Source organism: Tamandua tetradactyla, chromosome 14 (assembly GCF_023851605.1).
Source record: "Tamandua tetradactyla isolate mTamTet1 chromosome 14, mTamTet1.pri, whole genome shotgun sequence".
NCBI classification, from domain to species: domain Eukaryota; kingdom Metazoa; phylum Chordata; class Mammalia; order Pilosa; family Myrmecophagidae; genus Tamandua; species Tamandua tetradactyla.
In genome coordinates this window covers 40,713,446-40,734,846 of record NC_135340.1, presented here as the reverse complement: position 1 = coordinate 40,734,846, position 21,401 = coordinate 40,713,446, and the positions used below count along the sequence as shown (strand labels likewise).

Sequence of the window (21,401 nt, the reverse complement as noted above, 5' to 3'; positions counted from 1 at the left end):
TTAGAGTACTTTTGCATTAATAATTTATTTTGGTAACTTTGTACTTAAAAGTAGATCAGGTGTCTGGACCATGCACTCCCCCTCCCCCCAAAAAATAAACAAAAAGTAAAGCAGGAAGGATTTATTAACTCTATGAGTAGTTAAGTAGTATACAATTTCAATTTCTTTTTGAAGTATCTAATGAATATTTCTATCACTTTTTAAAATTTTGGCAACCAAATACTGATTAGAAAAGAAGTAAACTATTTACTCTATGCTATAATTCAAAATTATAAATTTATTCCCTTTGAATTTTCTGGATTGATTAATTTGCACTTGTTTTAATAACTTAATAATGAGCTTCTATTATTAATGAGGTAAAATTTTTTCATTCATTGAGTTGCTTTATGTGTCAGAGTTCAAGACCTTTCACTTGGAGGGTCTCATTGTACAGAAAAATTACAAAGTAGAAATACTGAGTGAATGATAAATCTGATTTGATACATAGTTTAGTTAATGCTAATACACCTTTATTGAGAGCATACATCTCGACATGTAATTCTCTACAGCAAATAACATGAGTTATACATATAGAAGCTTATGAGTTCAAATAATTCTCAGTGTGGTAGGGAAATATCTGCACAAAAACATTCCTCAGGATATAATATAATACATGTGCAAGCAAAGTGCTACAGAAATGTTACAAGAAAAGAGAAATTTCAGCTTTAGTCTCTGGAAAGGATTTTTGAAGGAGATGGCATTTGAGTTGGAATAGATCTTCTGTGATGAACATGAGAAAAGGAATGGGAAGTGTTCACAAGTTTAATTAGTATAGGATAGTCTATTTTTTGCTGGATAGTCATATCTGATGATACACACACACACACACACATGAAATCATATCAGATATGTTTGGTTCTCATGCTAAGGACTTTAAATCTCAATCTTTTAAAATATGAATGATTTTAGCTCCTTAAGGATTTTAAGTAAGCTCCAGGAAAAAAGAAGCATCAGGATAACTTTGAGATATACAACCTGGAAGAATGATTAAGAAAAGTTTAAAGGAAAAAAGAGCTGGATTCAGGAAAGAAATTTAAGCCAAGATCTGAGATGACCATGTGATATTTACATCCATAAAACTGTCCAAAACACATTAGATCTGTAGTAAATGGTGCTGCAAAATTGGTGGCATCATGCAGTGCTAATAATAGATGCCAGGGAAATGAGGAAATGGCCAAAGAAGAGAGACAACTAGGGGAATGGGGAAGAGGTTGGGGAAGAGGCTAATAATAGTATAATGTAAGAGAAAAAGGGGAGTAGAAGAGTAGAGGGAAAAGAAGAGAAGAAAAATTGGGGAAAGGTTAAAACCTTGGTGGAAATCTGTTTGTAAGGGACAGTAGCTGGCTGAAGGAAACCAATGTAAAAATTCAGACAGGAAAAAAAACAGTTGTCAATTAGCTTTTGTAACTTGGTCTTTGAGGGTACTTAATTACTTTCCCTGACTATGGCAGGAAAAGGCATAATTGAAAGTGTAAGGTCTGAATATGTGGAAAAGAAATGGCAAGGGAATATTTAGATGTTCCTTCAAGAAAATTCTTACAAAAAGAGGAGAAATTAAAAAAGCAAAACAACTAATGAAGAATTTAGAATTAATAGAAGAATTTAGAGGAACTTTTGCTTGTTTCTCTCATGAGTGAGACTGAATGCAATTGTCAATAGATGGGAAGGTTAAGGAAAGTGAACAAGACTACAAATACAAGTTAAAGATGTCTTACCTCAGTGATTCTAGGCTGGAGGCACTGCCTGAAAACACTTTTAGTTGTCACAACTTGGGAGAAGGCACTACTGATATCCTGTGGGTAAAGGCCAGGGAATCTGCTGAACATCTAACAATGAACAGGGCAACCCTTCACAAAAATAAATGATCTGGTCCCAAATGTCAACAGTGCCAAGTTTGAGAAACTCTGGTTTAACTGAAGGACAAATGTCTCCTGGAAAATTAGAAGGGAGCACACAGATTAAGAAGCTTTACAATTATAGCATATTGCAAGTGGTATGGGATTTACATCATTCAGATTTAAGACAGCATGATGTAGTATTGAAGAGAGCTAGCTATAGACTCAAAGGCCTGGGTTTGAATTCTAGTTCAATGACTTTCTAGCTGTGTAATTCTTTGCAAGTTACACACTTGCAAAGTGTGTAATGAACCTGAGCAAAATCAACTTTATTTTAGAAATGGAGAAACAGAGAAAATGACTCAGATGTGGGATAAGGTGATAAAATAATTCACACTTTATTTCAGAGTCCCTTTAATTTAGTGTTCTCTTATGTGATATTATAAACCCTAGTTCCATTTTTGTCATTGTTGCTAATTCTATTTATGCAATCATTATGGGTCATCTTTACTCTAGCTCCAGTGTCCATAACAATGTCCCATCTATAGTGTGCACAACTGAAATGCTTCTCAGACTATTCTTGCAAAAATAGTATATGCAATGATCAGTAATCACTCGAGGCTTACCTAATGTGTTGCATCTGTCTACATGAGGGGCTATGCTTGTATCCTAGGGAAATAGGAAAAACTTTGGTTTTGGTATGAAGTAAACAGGTGGTTGAATATTTTGCTACCTAAGTGAGACTAGAATCACCCGCTTAAGTTCCTTACTGTGTTGTGGTCAACAACTAATTGTCAGAACTAGCACAGTTTCCTAAAATAGGAACACCTGACAGTTTTTCAAATTCGACCAAACTAGATTTATGTAGAAAAGCTATATCTGTACAGGAAAACACATATATGCAAATTTGAAGTAATTATTACTGTTAATCAGATTTCAGACAAACATTTGAGGAATGTGGGTAGTTTATAATTGTATCATTTTTTTTAGTCAGCTATGGGGAAAAAAAGCCCCCAACAACTCATCTATTCTTTCATCATCTATAAAGAAGTGTTAATTAAGTCATGGAGAACCCAAGGGTGTGGAGGCATGAATAAATGCATATCTAATTCTGACAGCACAGAAAATGGAAAATTTAGGTACTTCTCTGGGCTAGTCAGGCAAAAATGTGTTTTAGGGACTTAAGGTAAAAACATAATATGTCTTTTACAAAATTTTACAGGTGAATAATTGTCAAACTGGGCTGCTACTGTAGAACTAGATGATGTAGATCCAGCAATATCTGCTGAGAAAGAATTGTTAAAATTGTATATATGTCTGTTGCACCAGCCAGAGTAAGAGAGATTTTTGTTAATATTGGATATTTAATGTAAGAACATCTATTATGTGACAATTACCTTAATAGGAAAATGTTATCAGTTCACACGTTTAAACTTTAAAACCTTTTGTAAAGTATGTTTATTAACTCCTCCTACCTTTTAAAGATGTGAGATTTAAAGATCAGAAAAAATAATTGTCCTAAAGTCACACAACCAGTGAATATCAAACCATGAATATCTCTTGGGGAGCTAAAGAGAATGTTGTACCTAAAGATGTGTTATAATTAACGATGGAAAATGATCACAAGACCAACACATTTAAATTGTTTTTGCCCACACAGAAAGCCTATGGACTGGGCTTTAAATTATTCCTCTGATCACAACCAATCAGTGCATGGCTGAGCTGGTTTAATACTGTTTAACAGATTATTGAAAATATCCAAAGCTCATGGGGCTGTATTGAGTAAGATTAAATTATTAAGCATTATTTTGACATTCTTTCTATTCTTCAGATCTATTATATGGTCTTCAAAACATTTGTGTTCAGTCAACACATACTTTATCTGGGATGTTGGAATCCTTCGTGGTGAAAGTTATGTTTCTGATCTCTCTATTACCTCTCCCTTAGGGTTGTTTCACTGCACATCTGCAAACTGGATCCATGGATAAGGTCAACTCTTCAGTGGTATCTGAGTTCGTATTGCTGGGACTCTCTGATTCTCAGGAACTCCAGCTTTTCTTTTTCATTTTCTTCTCTGTGTTGTATGTGGTTATTGTGCTGGGCAACCTTCTGATTATCATCACTGTGACCTGTGATGCCAGCCTGCACTCCCCCATGTACTTCCTCCTGGGAAACCTTTCCTTTGTCGACATCTGTCAGGCTTCGTTTGCTACCCCAAAGATGATTGCAGATTTTCTGAGTGAATACAAGACCATCTCCTACACAGGCTGCATAGCCCAGATTTTCTTTATTCACCTTTTTACTGGGGGAGAAATGGTATTACTTGTCTCCATGGCTTATGACAGGTATGTGGCCATATGCAAACCCCTGCACTATGTGGTCATCATGAGCTGGCGGACATGCACTGTTCTGGTAATGATTTCCTGGGCTGTGGGCTTGGTACACACCTTAAGTCAGTTGTCATTTACTGTGAACCTACCTTTTTGTGGACCCAATGTGGTAGATAGCTTTTTTTGTGACCTTCCTCGAGTGACCAAGCTTGCCTGCTTGGACTCTTACATCATCGAAATACTAATTGTGGCCAATAGTGGAATTCTTTCCCTGAGCACTTTCTCTGCCTTGATTTGCTCTTATGTCATTATTCTTGTCACTGTCTGGTTTAAGTCTTCTGCTGCAATGGCCAAGGCATTGTCCACGCTGACTGCCCATATCACAGTGGTGATACTATTCTTTGGGCCTTGCATCTTTATTTATGTGTGGCCTTTCACCACCTACCCTGTGGACAAAGTCCTTGCCATATTTTATACCATTTTCACCCCTATATTGAACCCCATTATTTATACACTGAGAAACAGAGATATGAAGGATGCCATGAGAAAAATTGTGACCCATTACCTCAGGTCTCAGAAAGTTTCTGAAATGCCACCAGCAGTGAGGAATTCCCTTTTTTAGGAGACAATTCCTTCCTATTCCTCAAGTCACTACTCTGTCTTCAAGATTTTCATTGTATTCTTGGGACACAACTCTACTGTGGAGAAAATAATGAAGAAATTGACATAAAGAGCATTTAATGGATACTCACAAGTCTGGGTACTCACCAGTATTGCTGGGTATCACCTAAGTAAAAGTTAAATCTCAAAAAATATGAAAAATTATATTGCTGTTCAAATGATTACCTGTTATAGAAATAAAATGTGGAATTATTTCACATGGGTAGTATGCATGCATTCATTGCTTTAGTTCCAGGTAAATATGAATATATAGAGAAAAGGAATGAGTACTACAGTTTTTTTGGTGGGGCATAAATTTATACATTTCTCTGGTTTTACGAGTCCCCTAACTAGCCTGCCTGAAAAATCTATATAGACAAATAGTATTTAAGAATCCAAAACTGATTTTTTTCAAATTCAAGGGCTAGCCAATTCCTATTTAATATAAATGCGTGGCTCAAATGGAGATCATTAAGTTACCAACCTCTCTCCACTCACACATACCCCATATGGTAAAATGTTAGAATATGAAATTATAGATAATCATGAGATTCCATTTTGAACATTCCATTTAATGGACTTTACTAATCAGTTAGGATAACTCAAATTACCTTTGGAATTATGAATTGTAGAAGACTGTTGAGAATCTAGAAAACTGAGCCAACCATCACCAAATTTTCAGTGCTGTGGGCAGCTGTGCAGCATCCTGAATTTGGACCAAAATATGAAGGGCTCAGTGATAAAGAATCATTGTTAAAATATACATCCTAATTAGCTATCTGGAAAGCCTGTCAGCTGAATTTCTATCCTGGATTCCAGAGACTGTCAGAGATGTGTTAGTATTGATTAGAGACTTCAAGTTTACTTTCCCAAAGTCCTCAATTCATAAAAAGCTAATAGACTAATGTAAACATTAATCTTTCCTTCCTGCCGAGGATGGGAACACTAGATTGTACTTTGTTGTACAAAGCTCCCAACTCCAGCTAATCTTTTCTGAATTCATCCCTAAGAGAACCATTATTAAGCAAAACTGAAGAAGCCTTGGGTATCTACTTTTCTCCCATGTCTCCCGTTTTCTTTTTCCTCTCTCTCTCTCTATACCATCCTTGTTCTTCTGACACCTGGTATTTTTTTTTTTTTTTTTTGCTGTTTTCTACTTTCAAAATCTACTTTAGAGTAAGGGTAACATAAGAATAATTTACCACTTAGTGTAAACTTAAATCCATTAGTTACCTTCCCAGTAACTTGCACATCTCCATCTCTCTTTCTAATTTAGAATGCAGCTCCATCAATAGTGAGAGAAGGGAGTTGGGAAACTGGATCCAGAACAGGGGCAGGAGGAAGAGATCTTACCGATATCCTGACTTTATACCATGCAGGTTGCTTTGTATCCTGATCTGGCCTTAGGAAAATTTTCTTTCTTGAATTAAAGACTCTCAACCACACAATTTTCTCCTAGTCAACCTGGTTCACCAAAGTGCTAGAAAGGTGCTATTAGCTAAAATGCCTTTTCATTTTATCTTCTCTTTTCTCATAGCTAGGTGAATTAATTGCTCTAATTTGAGATTAAGCCCCCTTTTTACATGTTTTATATAAAAAGTTTATATTAAATCTAGTAAAAATGAGATTCTGCATGATAATAAATTCAGAAATTATGTAAACTGCATAACTGAACTGTTTATCAACTACTCAGATATTCATGACATTTGTTGCCTCAGAAACTTCTTTGAAAACATGATACATGCTATAGTTCTCCTTTCAAAGAAACAGCATAAACACACCAGAGTGTTATACAGTTTATTTATTTCACTAATTTGAATCAAGTATAAACATTTAAAAATTGTATCTTATTTTAGCTTTTATGTAAACTTAATAGAATCTTTCTGAAAAATTGTATAAATGCAAATTTTCCATGTAAAAAATAAATTTTATTTCTATTCAGTTGTGCATTTTAACATGAAAGCAGTTCATTTTTAGTAGGAATAAGGAAAATTAATGGCATGATTTTTGACATAGCAATGCACATACTATCTATGATAGTCAATAAATCTTGCATTTTTATTTTAATGGAATTAAAATTAAATTAAAATTAAATATCCTGAGGCATAAAGATAGGTTGTAAGAAATGAGTCAGAACTCCCATAGCTAGTATTGGCAGAGAAAAGAAAGCCAGAGTCAAAGAGGCACAATTTCTCCCAGATTCTTTGATTTTTCACATGCTCTCATATACGTAGCTTACAAATGAATAAGAGTAACTTTTCAAGGCCTCTTTCAAGAAAAAATAAAGTACTATCTGAATTTCAGTTAAGTTCTTCGAGAGAATACCAGGGAAGTCAGCAAATTTCTGCATAGTGGAGAATTTTACACATCCTATTACTAATTCTTGATTAGAAACACTTGATGATGTGGTTTCAAGGGCATGTTTTAAAGGCTGATAAAATTGACTATTTTCATAGAAGTAGATAAAATTTTCAGGGTTTTTGGAACAGATTTTTATGCCAATATATGCCGAGAGAAAAAACAATGGTTATGATAATGTGTGGCATTTCTTTTCTTCAATAAGTACTAAGAGCAGACACGCTGCAGAAAACTTATTAAATTACTTCATTTAATAAAGAGTATCATATTTTTTAATCTGGATAATTTCTTGACAGAGAATCTTTGTCAGTTTCAATGTATTGCCTCCTGACCTCAAATCCACCCTTCATCTGCCTGCTTTATTATACCCGAGTGGCACATTGTAAACCTCTGTTCTTTCCAACTGTCAGAAGAAGTTGGTAGATGAGTATTCCAGAAAGAAGGGGCTTGTCTCCCTTATTGCAATGTGCTTCTTCTCCTCTTGCTCCTGCTTTGCAGCTACCTGTGGCGTATGTTCAGGATACCTGGAGGTGTTCACCTTCTGCAACTTTTGTTGCCAAGCTCAGCCTGAAGTTCCCTCCTCACCAGATGTGGCCTACCCCCTCTATATCAGCTCTAGCCCAAGGCAATCCAGAGATCTTCTCCCTGTGTTGGCCCTCACCTCTACCCTCTCCAAAGAGGCCTGAAACTCTGAGACCCACCCTCGGGAATGCAATCCCCACTTGCACATTCCTTCCTTCCTTGGGTAGTCTTCCTCAGCCCCATGGTATTCTCTAGCATTCTCTTTTATCCCCTTTTAGTGATTAATATTTTATTATTTGTTGCTAATTATTTTTATCAAATGTTCCATGTTCAAATTACCCGTATGGTTTCCATTTCCTGCCTAACTTTGACTGATACAGACTTGGAAACTTTTTGAAAATACTGTAAAACCAGAAGTATCCAAAAGTGACTCATAAAATGTAATACATATTATGAGGGAAATCATGAGTTGACCAGAACTAAAATATGCCTGTTGTTGAACCTACTTATATGCTGAAGTGAAATTCAGCTTTGACATGCTTCAAAATATAAGAAAATCCAGCATATAGGAAGTAGATGACATCTCATAAATCTGCTGTTTAATTTTCTTTCTCTGCTCCAAGTCATCTTGATGTTTCCCATAGCTTAATTAAAGGTTGTTTGCTTGTCTAATACTGTTTTGTTTACTTTTTTTGGGGGGAGGAGTGTGATAGGAAACATTGCAACATGTTTCTGTAATAGAAGCAAATTCAAATTTATATCATTTTAATCATCGATGTTTATATAAAAGTTTTAATTATCAAAAATTGAGTCTGCTTTACATTAAAAGATCTGTACTGATGAGCTTTTACTTGACAAAGATAAAGCTGCCCCTTTACTCTTCCACTGTCAAGATACCAAAACCAGAAACAGCACAACTTAGTATTACTGCAGTTGTGCATCATACAATGATAGAAACAAAGTCAACAATAGACTTTTTTTACCTTGAAATATTGAAGCTTACTCTAGTTCCAATATTAATAATAATAACAATGTGGTTTTAAGTTAATTTCTGTCTAGGGAATCAAAATAGTTTAGGTTCACAATCTCACAGTTTTGATTAGATTTGAGATGTTATATGCAGTTTATATTTCTGTTTAAAATAAAAAATAATTTTAATATAATTTGGTGATAATTCTTTAGACACATTTTTAAGTAATATAACAATATCCAGAATTCTTTTTTTCTGGTAAGATTCATAACTCTCCAAAGGAAAGCTAGAAAATAAACCAAAAAATATTTAGCTATATCCAAATCATGAAAGAAGAGCTGAAATTTTAGTAAAAGTGAAAATAACTAAAGCTAATAGGAAACAGTGTGAAGTGCCTGAAAGAGGGTGTGCTAAAACTTGAACTTGAATATTGACTCTATTACTATGTTTGTGACTTTGAGCTAATACTTGACTTTTGATCAGATCACTGATCTCTTCAGAGTCTTTCAGTATCTATCCATTTCTCTTAGGATAAAATTTTTTTTAAAAGAAATACTTTCTACCCTTGTTAATAAGGCTCTGCAAGATTTGGTCCTCTACTTTATTTCACTCCAACACCATCAGTTGATAAACATAATTCTCCCTGACTAAACTGCAAACTTCCTGAGAATAAGGATTTTGTCTATGGAAGATAAATATATTCCTAAAGTGGTTTTGATCACCTGAATATAAAAAAAAAAGGAAAGAAGAAATGCTACCAAAGATCAGGGGAGATTTTTGTTTGTTTCAGTTTCCAGAATGTGTTAGTTCTGTTATGTTTATGAATTAAGTAAAAGAGCAATAAATCAGACAAGGAAAACAGCTTCACTGCAGAGCTCAGAGGCTATTTGAAGAAATTGATGTGATATACCAGGGTTTAGAGAGAGAGAGGGTGAAATGTTTAGTGGAGAATATGCCTCAAGATACTAACTTATGATAAAAGGTAAACAAGCTGTAGTTCTATTAAGTTAAACAACTGGCAATAATATGATTCAAAGTAAACAATGGACTCAGAGGAAATGCAATTCCCAGGAATGCAGAGTAACAGAAACATCCAGGAAAAAGTAGAGGATTGCACAGGCACTTCTGATGGTGTTTAGAGGGTCAGGAAGAAAAAAATCAAATCTAACATTAGAGTGGAGACTCAATAATTCACCTTAGTGTTTTACTTTCTTGACCTGCAAATATATTTCAACATAAAAGCTTTTCATTGAAGAAGATTCTTGCCACAATATGTGCTATATTTTCAATATCTTAAAATTCCAGTATATATTAACTCAGGATAAAAAACTTGAAGCCTACTGTGCCAGTAGGAAACTGTTGTGAACTCCAGAAAAAACATTTTCTTTAATCCTAATTTAATATTGTAGTGTAAAATCTTTCTGATTAAGTTGTTTCCATGGAGATGTGACCCACTCAATTATGGGTGAGACTTTTTGATTATGTGGTTTTCATGGAGATCTATACCCACCCATTGAAGGTGGGCCACTTACTGGAGTCCTTTAAGGGGGAACCATGTTAGAAAAAGCTTCAGAGCCATTTGGAAGTGCAGAAAGAAAATGCCCCTGGGGAAGCTGTTTGAAACCAGGAGCCAAAGGACCAGCAGATGCCAGCCATGTGCCTTATCAGATCAGTCTTTCTTAAGTCAAGGTATCTTTATCTGGATGCCTTAGTTGGACATTTTAATAGCTTTACAACTATAAACTTTTAACTTAATAAATTCTCTTTATAAAAACCAACTCATGTCTTGTATATTGCATTTCTGTCAGCATTAGTAAACTAAAACAGAGAAGTGGGGTGCTGTGATTTGCTGATAAGAAACACGTTGAAACAGCTTATTAACTGGATAAGGGGAAGATTCTGGAAGAATTGTAAGGAACTACATAAAGAAAGCCTAGACTGCTTTGAAGAGACCGTTGGTAGAAATGAGGACTCTAAAGATAATTCTGATGAGACTTTAGACAGAAATGATACATGTGTTCTAAATGGTAAGGAAGGTGATCCTTATTTTGAAGTACCAGAGATTTTGGAAAAACTGACTACTGATATTGGACGGAAGGCAGAATTTAAAAGCCATGAACCAGAACATTTAGCAGAAGTGATATCTAAACTAAATTCTGGGCTTCTGGAAAGTGAGACCCCAGAGAATAGTGCCCCATGTGAGGGTTTACCCAAACATGAAAACGGTCAGCCATAACAGAACAAGTGAGGACTAAAGATGGAGTTATACAGAAAGGATTTGTGGAAAGTCCTATTGTCTGATGGCTATGAACCCTGTATACTATATGGAAAACCAATAAATTTCTTGCAGAAGCTGTATAAATGGAACCACTGCCAGTCTGGACTAAAAGTGAGGGGAAAATAACTTCAAAGACATAACCAAGGATGCTAAAGTCTGAAGCCAAATGATCTCAGTTCAGGAGAGTGGACCCACTCAGGCACTTGGAGAGGGTGAGTTTGTCCCAGAGGTAGAGCCACTTTCCATCTCAATGTTCAGTAAGAGTTTTGGTGCCCAGGCTTCAAAGAGGGTGGAGCACATTCTTTAGTGTTTTGGGGTTGCCTGGCTGCCGATACATTCTTCTGAAGGTGTTGAGCATGTGCACCAGAGATAGCAGAGTGTCCAAGTGCTTCCCTGATGCTTGGATAAGAGAGTGGAGCAAATAAAAGTTTTCCAAGGTTGCAACTCTCAATCCCAGTGTTTGGAGAGAACAGGGCCACTGTATAAACTCTTGTCAAGGGTGGGACTGCTGCTTTCTAAAACCCTGAGGTTGAATGACTATCAGACTTTGAAATCTAATGGAGTTTACCCTACAGGTTTTCAGGATTATTTGGGTCCAGTGACCCCTGTGTTCCTTCCAATTTCTCCCTATGGAAATGGGAATGTTTATCTTGTGACTGTCCCACTTTTATGTATTGGCACAGATAACTTGCTCTAAGGTTTCACAGCTTAACAGCCAGATAAGAATTTTTACCTTAGGACAAATCATGCCTGTAACTGACTTCAATGAGATTTGTGTACTCTTTTGACTTTGTATTCTATTTGTTTTGTCACTGAAATGGTTTAAGGCTTTGTGATATTGTGATAGAATGAATATATTTTGCATTTGGAAGGAACATGTCTTCTGGGATTCAGAGGGTGAAGTGTGCTGATTTGAAACTGTTACATATCTTAGAAGAACCATGTTCTTTAATCCTGATTTGATATTGTAGGGGGTATCATTTTTATTAAATTGTTTCCATGGAAATGTGAACCACCCAATTATGGGTTTGACCTGTCAATTAGGTGGCTTCCATGAAGATGTGTCTCTGCCCACACAAGGTGGGTGGCTTACTGGAGTCCTTTAAGAATGAACCATTTTGGATAAAGCTTCAGAGCTGACACAGACAAAGACTGGAGATGGAGAAAGAAAGTGCCTCTGGGAAGCATTTAAAACCAGAGGTCAAAAGAATAACAAAAGCCAACTGTCTGCCTTTCCAGACTGGAGTTTCTTGAGTTGAGGTATCTTTCTCTGGATGCCTTAGTTGGACATTTTTATGTCCTTAGAATGGTAAACTAGCAATTTGAAAAATTCACCTTCGCTTTTATAGCCAACCCATTTCTGGTATATTGCATTTCTGGCAGCATTAGCAAACTAAAACAGCTACAGTAAAGAAAGTTGAAGAAAATCTCTCAATTCCAGCTTGTGGTAAAGTTTTTACAATAATAAAACAAATCACATCATTAACCCCCTAAACTTCCAAAACATCTGAATTCTTATGATAACATTTTAGTGAATTATAAAACATTTCACCTTAATGCAGATGATCAGTTTTGAAGCAGGCGGTATTTAATCCAGCTTACCTGCTCTATGATTTCTACAGAACCATAAAATTTCATAAGTAAAAGAGATATTTCATTTAACTTCATTTTAGATTTGTTCTCCCAGTGTCAATTTCTAGAGCTTCATTTCTAGAACATATTACAATGTCTCCTGAGTTGGAAATTGCAATGGAATGAAACTCACTGCATCTTCATATTTTTTTCCACCATGAGGAGCAGAATTCATATATTCTTGCAAGAGTAGCAGATGTAGTCACCTCTTCCAAAGCAGAGACTGTTGGCTCATAAGCCTGAGCTCAGTTCTACTGAAGATTATGAGTATCCAAGTTTGGTGGCACAGTGGGACAGTTTGAGCTTGACAAACTTGTATTTCCCTTCCCCTACAGAAAGACCTGAGGGTGATAGAAAAGGATGAATAGAAATAAGGATAAATCACAAAACCTTGTTTTTGCAACCTCAGAAGGAAAACTCAAAATTTCATGATGAATATGATATCCCGTGTAATTTTTTTCATTAGAAACCTCTTAAAAGTTTAAGGAAGTTTTCAAAAATTATTGTTTTTAATGTTTTTGAATTTTTGAGTTTTTAATGTTTTTATGCCTCAATTGAAGTCAATATCTATTTTCCCTTTATTTTGAAATGTGGTGAATTATAATGTTTAATTTTGAATGTTAAAAGGAATATCATTTTAGAACAAACTCCATTGTGACATTAGGTACTGTAATTATTTGATATTTATTTTGCTAATATATTGATTAGGAGTTTTAAATTTATATTCATAAGTGAAATTGGCCTACAGTTTTCCTTTTATATCATGTTTTTGCCTGCTTTTTAATCAGGACTTTGTATAGAAAAAAATTTTAAATTTTCTAAAAATATTTTTATTGATAAAACAACATACAAACATACAAATAGTCTTAACATATAAACATTTCATATGTGGTTTACAGTCAATGGCTCACAATATTTTCACATAGTTGTGTATTCATCACCATGGTCATTTTTTGACATTTGCATCACTCCAGAAAAAGAAATAGGAAACAAAAAACTCAAACATTCCATACTCCTTACCTCTCCCTCTCATTGACCACTGGTATTTCCATCTACCCAATTCATTTTAACCTTTGTCCCCCCTATTATTTGCTTATTTTTATCCATATTTTTTACTCACCTGTCCATTCTCTAGATAAAAGGAGCATCAGACACAATGTTTTCACAATCATGCAGTCATATTGTAAGACCTATCGCATCATATAATCATCTTCAAGAAACAAGGTTAGTGGAATACAGCTCTACAGTTTCAGGAACTTCCCTCTAGCCACTCCAGTACACCATAAATTAAAAAGGGGCTTCTATATAATGTGTAAGAATAACCTCCAGGATAATGTTACTCTTGACTCTGCTTTTATCCCTCAGCCACCAACTCTTTATTTTTCCTCATTTCTCTCTTTCCCCTGTCGGTCAAGAAGGTTTTCTCAATCCTTTATTGCTGGGTCCTGGCTCATCCCAGGATTTCTGTCCCATGTTGCCAGGGAGATTTACACCCTTGGGAGTCAGGTCCCACATGCGTGTGTGGAGGGCAGGCAGGGCAGTGAGTTCATTTGCCATGTGGACTTAGAGAGAGAGGCCACATCTGAGCCACAAGAGAGGTTCTCTGGGGGTGACTCTTAGGCCTAATTTTAAGTCAGCTTAGCCTATCCTTTGCAGGAATGTTTCATTGGGGCGAATCCCAAGGTTGAGGGCTCAACCTATTGATTTGGTTGTCCCCACTGCTTGAGAGTATATCAGAAATTCTCCAAATGGGGAAATTGAATATTTTCCCCTTTCTCCTCATCCCCCCAAGGAGACTCTGGAAATACTTCTTTATTCACTGCCCAAATCACTTTGGGGTTTATTAGGGCATCGTACTAACTTGGACAAACCAACAAAATCCCATGCCCTTTCAAGATTCCCTGTACTTATAGTGTTCAACTAAACTGATCATACAAGTTAAAGTAGGAAATGCTCTACCCAAAATATAAATTATTCACCAAATAAACATCTCTCCCTTTAGTCTCACACATAAATTGAAGTTTTAAAATATGGACAATATCATCCTTTATCCAGTCTTCTGGTACAGCTTAGTCCTTTCCAGATCAGCTTCATTAATATCTCTACTCGATGTCTGGTCACTCTTTCAAGGTTTTAAACAGTTCCTGTATGTGGTACTGCTGAGTTTCATAGCTTTAGAGCTCTAACTCTGAGTCTCAGGCATCACACAAATACCCAAAGTTTCTGGGAAAGACCATATTTATATGCAAGCAGCTCAGTATATCAGAATTTAGCATTAACAGTTACACCTCCTGAATATATGTAACTACTGTAAGAGCTTACAATCTAGGACCCTTTACAATAAGTCACAACCTGATAACCCATGCTCTCAGCTTTAGTTCACTGAATTTTTTATATTATAGTTCATCCTATGGATTGAGGCATGATTGAGGCATGATAATATTTATCTTTTTGTTCCTGTCATTTCATTCATCATACAGCTCTTAAGGTTCATTCTTCTAGTTGTCACAACTTCATTCCTTCTGGTGGCTGCTCAGTAGTCCACTGTATGTATACATCATAGTTCCCCTTTCCATTCTTCAGTCCTTGTACTCTTAGACCACCTCCATTCATTGCGGATTACAAACATTGCTGCCAGAAACACCAGTGTGCAGATGTCCCCACACTCGGTTCCTCCAGTCTACATACTGTAGTTTTTTTTAACGTGTAATTTCTATGAAAGATTGGTGATACCTTTTCATGAACTAAATATTATCAGATTTAACAAGTAAATATTTCTAGCTATCACAACAGTAAGCCATCATATGTTGGAACTATTACATCTGATATCAGGCTGCATCTTTCTAAAGACACAAATAATCAGCATCAATAGGTAGTCCAGGGCTCCTTGTCACCTTCTTCTGTTGCACTGATACTTTTCTTTTAACTCAATTTTTTATTCTCATAGGAGAGTATCTATGGATGGTTCAATTCTAGATCTTGCATGCCACAAATGGGTAACTGTTACATTACAGCCAGCTCAGAGACCCTAATGGACCATGATGAGGGGGAAGTCTATTACTGATCAGAAACACTTAGTTATTAAATTTGGATGGAAAGCTAGTCAGTGGTAAAAATAAAAGTGGATTCCTGAACAGGGAAAAATGGCCTTGCTGGTTTGTTAGGGGCCTTAAAATAATAAAATTAGAATATCAGAGAGAGGTATTTTGGGGAAATAGAATGAGGAATTTTTTGAGTAGGTACAAAATGTGTGGATTTTCATATCTCACAATAGTTCTTAAAATAATTCAATAATATGAATCATTTTGTTTTACCTGCAAAAAAAATCATAGATAATAAAAGCTATTAAGAAGATGTGTGTGTGAGAATAGATAGTAAACACTTGACAGTGAAGAGTTATCAGAGAGAATTAGCTTTACTAAGTTATGAAAAATATTATAAAGTATAGAATTGAAATATTTCTGTACTAAAATAAATATGGATAGAACAATAAATGAAACAGAATAATATCTAGAAATAGAAACAAATATATATACATAATATGCTTGTAATAATGGAGTTATTCATACTGACTTAAGAAAATACAAATTATTAATTATTAAATAAATGGAATTGGTAAGAAAAGAAGAAATGCTTTTTACATACTGTTCTCACAGCAAGATACATTTTAGTTGGGTTGAAGATTAAATAAAAAGCATTTATAAGAGAACTAGAAAAAAACTGGGTGAAATATTTGTTTTAAATATTGGAGATGATAAGTGTCTTTTAAGCATAATAAGAAGGAAAATATAATGCATGGAACTGATTGATTTTACTGCATAATATTTTCTTACATATGATATATCAAAAAAATAAACAACATTAAATAAAAATGGCAAACTGGAAAATATATGCAACCTATATTACCAAGAAAAGATTGTCTTATAAATGAAAATATTGTTAGAAATTAAAATGAAGTAATATCAATAAACACATAAAAACAAGCAAAGACAACACAAGCAGATCCTATAGGAATAGAAATAGCCTCCAAAGGATCAGATAATATAAACATTCTCAACTCACTCACAACTAAGTCCATTTTAACTGAAATAATCATGAGACTGCTTTGTTTCATGGTTAGGAAATGTTCAAAATTTCAATTTGGTAGAATTTGGTGAAAAAATGCTTTTATTCATTGTAAATGAGAGTCTAATTAGAAGTATATATTTCATGTATTACTGGGTATATTTAAGACACATGTGACATAAAAGCAATATTCTTAATTTTAAAAACATTAAAAGTATACAATTACAAAAAATACTTCCTTTTAATATTTAAAGAAATGCAAAATTTAAAAAAAGGAGAAATGAAAAAGGGAGCTTTTCATTGTCAGTTAAATTGGCAAAGATGTGGTAAAGAAAAGCCACGAAAGGCGTGCTGCCCAGTGCTTCATGTGGCCACCAAGGGGTGGAATATAATTAAACTGCCACCAAATGGATGTGGTCTCTGTGAGGAATGGCAACATATAACGTTCTCAGCATCAGTTACCAGAAGAATTTAGGATTAGTCACTTATTTGATGGTAATTTTGGAGAGGCCATCTCAGAAACTGAGCAGAAACCAGAGCCAGCCAGCAGGAAATGCAGCCAAGAGCACGTCTTACCAGTTAACAGGAATGGTTATCCAAGCGGTGTATTCCTTGTACCACTGCTGCTGAAATCCAGCACTATGTTTCTGCTGTGATATCTTCTTAACTGTCTCTTTGTAACAGCAAACTCCTAAATGATAAAAAGTCCTGCGTAACACTGGAAGATCAGTTGTCCATAAACACCCGCTCTATCTGGGAGAGGCCGAGGGAGAGTCTCAAGTACATTTGCTTCAACAAGGGAAGCCCGTCTCCCCACCCAGACTCTCACAATGCAGTGGGAATTTCCCCAAATAGAAACCGTATCAGCAGGTAACCAAAAATAGATATCAATATATAGATAAACCAAATTATAATCTATATATATATCCAAATTATAACTTTGTCAACTTTGAAGAATAATCCTTATGTTTTCTGACTTAGATTACATAATACTTATATTTATAGTATAATTTAGGGAAATTTGAATTTGTATTTTTTTTTACATAACTGAGTCTCTCTAAACAAAAAAAATAATATATATATATATATATGTCAGTGTATATTTAGTCTTTGTAAATATTTTCAACAATTTTTTAATATCTTCATCCTATGGGACCTGTGGATGTATGATTTAACTTTTTCCAAATACATTTTATGTCATCTTTCTTTGCTTCTATTGTGAATGGAACCTGTTCTCCCATTATATTTTCTTGATACTTTTATAAAATTTTGTTCTTTAAAATGTACTACTTTAGGGTTTTTGTAAAGATTACTTTTCATGTAAAACCTTTGAAACATAAAGAAAAGCATAGGAATAAACATTTCAAACAATCTGTCCTAAACTTAACACCATATATACTAAACATTGATATTTTACTTTAGCTGTATTAGATCTTTAAAAATATTTGCAATATTATTGATTCACTTGAGGTCTCCTACATATACCTCTGATTACTTCCCTTTTCTTCCAACATGGCTTAAAATTCATATTATTCTCTGGTTATTTAAAAAATTATATTTCATAAGTTCATCCACATTATTTTGTTTTATAAAAACATATTTTGGTTTATAAAAATATAAACCAAATTATAAAATGATCTCACCAATTTTATCAATCTTCAGTGTTCTTCTTTCCTTAGCACTCTTTTTGAATCTCATATATGCTTATATAATCTAATTCATTAATCGCACATCACACTACAAAAATCATTTTTTATTATCAAATTTATAGACAAGTTTTTTTTAAAAATCAGTGTTATTGAGATATATTCACATGCCGTCATACAATCCATCTAAAGTGTAGAATCAATAGCTTTTAGTATAATCACAGAATTGTGCATTCATCACTACATTCAATTTTAGAACATTTTCATTACTCCAAAATAAAGATCCACACCTCATAGTAGTCACCTTTAATACTTCTATTGTTCGCCTGCCCTCCATAATCACTAATCTAATTCCATCTCTATACATTTATTTACACTTATATCTTATACAAATGGAACCATGCAATTGTTTTCTTTTTGGTACAATACAATTTGTAGTACTTTTGCACTTAAGTTTTTGCCAGATACTCTCTGTTTTACCCAATGCTGCAATGCTGATATGCATACTTATGTTTTGAATATATATACACATATACATTTATACATACTTACACACACACACATAAAAATATACCTGCTAAGTGGTAGTGATTATTGTCTTCATTTTCATTCTTGTAGATGACCATTTAAAACTTACATCATGAGAATCTGAAATGGTACAAGTCACTGTGGAAATTGGCAATTACTCAAAAAATGAATAGATTATCATATTACCTAACAAGGCCACTCCTAGTTATATACCCCCAAAAATTGAAGATAGGGAGTCAAACAGATATTTGCAAACCAATATTCATAGTAGTATCATTTACAATAGCCAAAACGTAGAAGCAATCCAGGTGCCTATCAAGATATTAACAAATATACAAAACATGGTTCATACACACAAACAGGCTCTTATCCAGCCATAAGAAGTAACATGTTTTGGAGATATGCTGCACTATGGATGAACACTAAAGACATTACACTGAATGAAATAAGCAAAACACATGAGGAAAAATACTGCATGATTTCACTTATATGAGATTTTGAAAAGCAGTAAATTGATGGACACAGAGTAGATTAGAAGTATAAGAGGATGGTGGGGAGGAATAAGAAGGAGTTGTTTTATTTTAAGTAAATTTTTTTTTTTATAAACTGACTTCAGATCTCTGGAGAGAGCAAGAAAACTTAGATGAACCATAGTTGAAAAACTTGTATTTTGGGGGATAAAGATAAGCCATGGCATGGAGAAGAAATGAGAGCACCTTCAAATATTTAAAGAATAATCATACTGAAGAGGTAGTAGATTTGCTCTATGAGACAACAGATGGCATAACCATGTAAGCACATCAATAGATTAAACTCTCCAGTGTAGTAGCTTGTTCTTCATTATTAGAAGATCATTTTTGTAAGACTGTATGAGTGTTTTCCTGTCAGAAAGTTAAAGGGTTAGAAAATTACTTTGATGACTGGGACTTCCAAATAGAAATTTAAAAAAATCTTTTATTATTTTCATATGTACAACTAGTTGGTAAACATTTTTTTTTCTGGCCCTGGGAAAACCATTTTGTAAAAGGTAATTATTCCCACTGCATGGTGACCTCACAGATCTCTGAAGGGTGATTTCTCACTTCTCCAATGAGATCAGTTTCTTGGGATCAGTATGCAAGCCTTTATATTGCTTTATCTTAAGATACTGCAATTATTTCTATGGTTTTGTGCCAGAGGAGCACAGTCTCCAGGCAGGGCATGAGCCATTTACTTTAGCACAGTGCAAGGGGCCAGATTAAAATGCATCAAGTCAAGAATGCATTGCACATATTTTCAGCATGAAAACTCTAAACAGAAAATAAGGAGTTCACAATCAAATCAAAAGATACCAAATTGAGGAAAATAAGGAAAAGCTTAAGGACAGAAGGGAATTATTAAAAGTGTAAGTACTATGTATGCATTTTGAACATATATTTTAGACTAGAGGAATAATAGGTAAACTATCTTGTAGATGCAAAAGCAGTAACTAAAATTCAGCAACGGAAAAGGCATTGATGTCTCAGTAAGTCTGGAAACCATCAAGAAGAAGTCAATTTCTGTTCTCCTTTTCTGTCTATGTGAGTTCACTGCACTGGTTTCAGGGAAGCTCTGATAGGATCAGAATCCGATGAATAAAGGGAATTGTGCTACAACACAATTTTTCTCTTATGTTTTCTATTTGGAGTATATTTAGCCAACTCTTAAGACAGATATTTAGAGAATATCAAATTAAGAAAGGGGTTTCTATGGAAAGTAATATAATAATCAGTAAGTATGCTCTGTACCTTTTGTTTTTAGTCTTATTAGAAGCAAGTTTTCAAAGATAAATTAAGGACAAGACACATTATGCACACTCATGTTTCAGGGTTCTGTTGACACATTTTAAGATAGATATTAGTGTAAGATAAATTTCTTATATATCAAATTTGATCTTAAACCAGGAGGGAGAAATTTTCTAATGGTGTATTTTGAGGTCTGAAAACTCTTTTACCTCAAAGGTACACTGGCAACGACAGAACCTATTATCCAGCCTCAAAGGAACTGGATGTTCTAAATATAGTACATAGAATTCTGAGTGACTTTTCAAATTCCTGTGCTGCCATTACATAACTCTCTCTCACTTTGAGATGAAAATAGTCTTGATGATAATCTAGTTCTATCTTCTAAAATTGGTTACACAGCTGGAAGGGGGAAAAACATCATCCATCTCTACTAGTTCTTTCTTGCCTTAACTATTCAGAAAAAAATGAGTTGAAGCATTGACTGATCTATTATATTTGCATTGAGAAATCCACGAAGTTAGTTGGAAAGGATTTTTTTAGGTATTTCCTGTATTTTGGAAAATGAAGACTGAAAAATCATATAATTCATTAGGGTGTTGGAAAGATAGACTCTGTAAGGAATTGGGATATTTTCAGGAAAATTTTGTCTCTCAAAAATAAGATGAGTGCAATTGAAAATGTATAGCACCCCTAACTACCTAACATAATATTAAACAGAATGAGTTCTTCTCTCTCTCACCAACTTCACTCCAATCTGCCAATCTATTCTGTATCA

General features: G+C 34.5%; 1 protein-coding gene across 1 annotated transcript; it reads left to right on the top strand.

The window, feature by feature from the left end:
• The first annotated feature begins 3,757 nt into the window (after nucleotides 1-3,757).
• Nucleotides 3,758-4,826, top strand: LOC143654995 (olfactory receptor 4K5). Its single transcript, XM_077126578.1, has one exon. The coding sequence runs from the start codon at nucleotides 3,855-3,857 to the stop codon at nucleotides 4,824-4,826; it is 972 nt and encodes a 323-aa protein (XP_076982693.1). The 5' UTR covers nucleotides 3,758-3,854.
• Nucleotides 4,827-21,401: the final 16,575 nt, after the last annotated feature.

Bases quoted from the DNA above. Each gene is read 5' to 3' on its own strand.
- LOC143654995 (XM_077126578.1), top strand. From the start codon at position 3,855: ATGGATAAGGTCAACTCTTCAGTGGTATCTGAGTTCGTATTGCTGGGA.